Source organism: Pinus tabuliformis, chromosome 5_2, assembly GCF_031772625.1.
Source record: "Pinus tabuliformis cultivar Carrire ecotype Pingquan chromosome 5_2, CPIR1, whole genome shotgun sequence".
Classification (NCBI taxonomy): domain Eukaryota; kingdom Viridiplantae; phylum Streptophyta; class Pinopsida; order Pinales; family Pinaceae; genus Pinus; species Pinus tabuliformis.
The window spans coordinates 1,139,531,607-1,139,534,802 of NC_142306.1; the positions used below are offsets into that span (position 1 = coordinate 1,139,531,607).

The 3,196-nt window shown below is 39.5% G+C and overlaps 1 protein-coding gene across 1 annotated transcript; it reads left to right on the forward strand.

The window, feature by feature from the left end:
* Positions 1-1,126: 1,126 nt before the first annotated feature.
* On the forward strand, positions 1,127-1,606 carry LOC149163204 (uncharacterized). Its single transcript, XM_089435373.1, has one exon. The coding sequence runs from the start codon at positions 1,127-1,129 to the stop codon at positions 1,604-1,606; it is 480 nt and encodes a 159-aa protein (XP_089291499.1).
* Positions 1,607-3,196: the final 1,590 nt, after the last annotated feature.

The following is a 3,196-nucleotide window of genomic DNA, read 5'->3' on the forward strand; positions in this document are numbered from 1 at the left end:
CATTTGTGGTCATGTGGGTAGCACATATGACCCTTGGACATGGCTAAGTGTCTCGCCCCCACCATAGCTCTTCGCTCGATCGTATAGGTGATGATAGGTTCGGTAGCTGGAGCTTCCCGCTTGCCCCTCTCCACTCCACCTACGCCATGGGCATATGGGTGTTCAATGTGACCGAGGGTCAGGGCCAACCACCCGAACCCTCCTCCCAAATGCAAAACCATATGATAATAACTAGCAATTACATCGAGAGGTGCAAAGGAACGCCGAAAGCTAAAAAATCCAAGCATTTTGTTTTCTACTATCTTTGTTTATGGTTGTCTTCCATTTTGTCTCAACTTTGTTGTCTCTATATTTTTCTGCATGGAGGGTGAAGAAGAAGTAAAGCGTAAATTCAAAGATATTATGCAGAAAACAAGCAAAGGTGTAATGATCGATCCCTGACGTGCAAGTGCGGGGGCATCTTAAGTTTGGGCCACTTGATTGGTTGTTCTAGGGGATATTGTAGGGTTCTGTCACCAGTGAAAATTGGTTGGATCTTGGGTGATTATTCATGATAGATGGTTAAGTACCATAAAATTGGTTGAAACAATTCCAATTGGGAGGGTTTTTGCGACCCCTACGCATAGAGGGCTATGCTATACATACATCTAATTATGCCTGGGAAGGATATGAAGGGGCGTACAACATAGTGGCCATGGATATTTTCGTCTCTCTATTTATTTTGACTTGGTCGTTTTCATTTATTTTGTATGCGCAAAAAAACACCAAAAAAAAGAAGAAGAAGAAAGAAAAAAAAATAAAAAATTGAAAGAGCAAGGGGATTGAGTCAACCATTAAAGCAAAATCAAAAATCTAACTTGAGATTCTCTCAATTTTCTCAATGCAGCTCCTGAAGCACATCCATATCCCGACAACTTGTCATTTTAGTGTGCCTTGCGCGGGTGTATTTCAGGTGCCAAGTCTGAGGGGTGAAAATTTCACTTGGACTTGGTACCCAACTTCATCTCTTTCAAACTCATGCAATATGAATGTGATTGAACACAGGAGCGAAATCCTGGTGAAGAGCTTAACACTCCATCAAGCGATTGGACCATTGCCGGATTGGTATTGACGAATGATTTTAAAAATGGAGAAGGATTCAACCACAAGTCTTAAAGGAGATGCACATTCACCTATATATGTTTTAGAAGATGAGGGAATGTCTAGAAGTGAAGTGCCAGTTGTTGATGCAGAGGATAATGATTTATCAGTTCATGGTGAAGCATTGGAAGTTTCAGAGGATATGGCCATGGAGGAGAAACGCCTAGAAGAAGAACGAGTTGAGCGAGAAAAGAAGGAAATGGAAAATCAACTGAGCAATGGGAGTTCACAGATGGATCATGTGTTATTTAACAAATTGGATGAGATTCTTAGCCATACTCAACTTTATTCAGAGTTTCTGCTTGAGAAGATGGATGACATCACATTTATTCCAAGCGAGAATGGCAATGCAAAATCAAGTGCGGTGAAGAAAAGTGGTAGGGGTCGAAAGCGTAAGATGGTGACTAATAATGCAGACTCTTATCAGACAGAAAAAGTCAAAAAATGCTATGAATGCTATGACTGAGAATTGCATAGGAGGCACCCCAGTTCAAGCTTCTGATAATTTAATAGAGGAGGAGAGGAACTGGAAAGAACAAATGGAACTTGTTCCTCTATTGATCGGGGGAAGGTTAAAGCCCTATCAAATTAAGGGCGTAAAGTGGTTGATTTATCTGTGGAAAAATGGGCTCGATGGAATTTTGGAATATCAAATGGGTTTAGGAAATAAGGTGCAGACTATTGGTCTCCTTGCTCATCTCAAGGGGATGGGCATGCTTAGGCCCTTTTTAATAGTTGCTCCTCTTTCAACTCTATCGAATTGGGTGAATGAAATAAATATGTTTGTTCCAAGCATGAATGCTATAATATATCAAGGCTCCAAAATTGAGTGATAAGAGCTGAGGAAAATCCACATGCCTCACACGGTGGGTTCAACATTCCCTGTTATCGTCACTTCATATGAGGTTGTTTTGAATGATAGCAAGGCTTTGGCTCGCTGTGACTAGAAATATATAGTTGTTGATGAGGGACACCAATTAAAAAACTCCAACTGTAAATTGTTGAGCGAATTGAAAACCTTACTTGCCAAAAATAAGTTTCTTTTGACTGGAATGCCCCTACAAAATAATTTGGCGGAACTTTGGTCCTTGCTGAATTTCATTTTGCCTCAAATATTCACATCACGTGAAGAGTTTGAATCTTGGTTTGATCTAGCTGGGAAACAAAGCAATGGGATGAGGCAAGAAGAAATTGAAGAGAAAAGAAGAGTTCAAGTAATTTCAAAGCTTCATTAGATCGTTAGACCATTTCTTCTCAGAAGGTTGAAAGAAGAGGTTGAGTAGTCCCTGCCTAGGAAAAAAGAGATAATTTTGTATGCAGATATGACAGAACTCCAAAAGCAAATCCAAGATCGTTGTCAACAAAACACTTGAGGTTTTTTGCACAATAAATCATAAAATGACATCGGTGTAAAGGGAAAGTTGAACAATTTGATGATTCAATTGTGAAATAATTGCAACCACCCTGATCTTTTGTAGTCATAGTTTGATCAATCATTTGAATATCCACCGGTGGAGTAGTTGGTTAAGCAGTGTGGTAAATTTGGTTTGCTAGACAGGCTATTAACGCACTTGAAAGCTGAGAAACACAAGATGTTGATATTTTCTCAATGGGCTAAAGTTCTTGACTTACTGGAATACTATCTATTTAAGTGAGAGAGGTTATGAGGTTTGTCGCATTGATGGAAATGTTAAGTTGGAAGATAGGAAGAAATATAAGATGTTGATATTTTCTCACTCATTGTGTGTACAGACTCTCAATTTCTTCCCAACAAGACAAGGCCCAAAATCCTTCAAGATAGCATACTCCTCATATTTCCTTCCTTAATTCCCTACTTGGTTGCTTAATTATGTCAAAGAATTTATCTACTATATGTTGATAATCACCTCCAGATATCCTCTTGAGGGAGAGGCTGATGGAAGTTTGTAATTCCCACTAAACGACTTTCAGTCCCTCACTTAGGTTGCGTAGACAACAAGTAGTAAGGAACATCGTGCTCACTCCAACATTTTGGTGTATCATAAAAGCACAGCTCCTTAATGTGTGAATTCCTTCA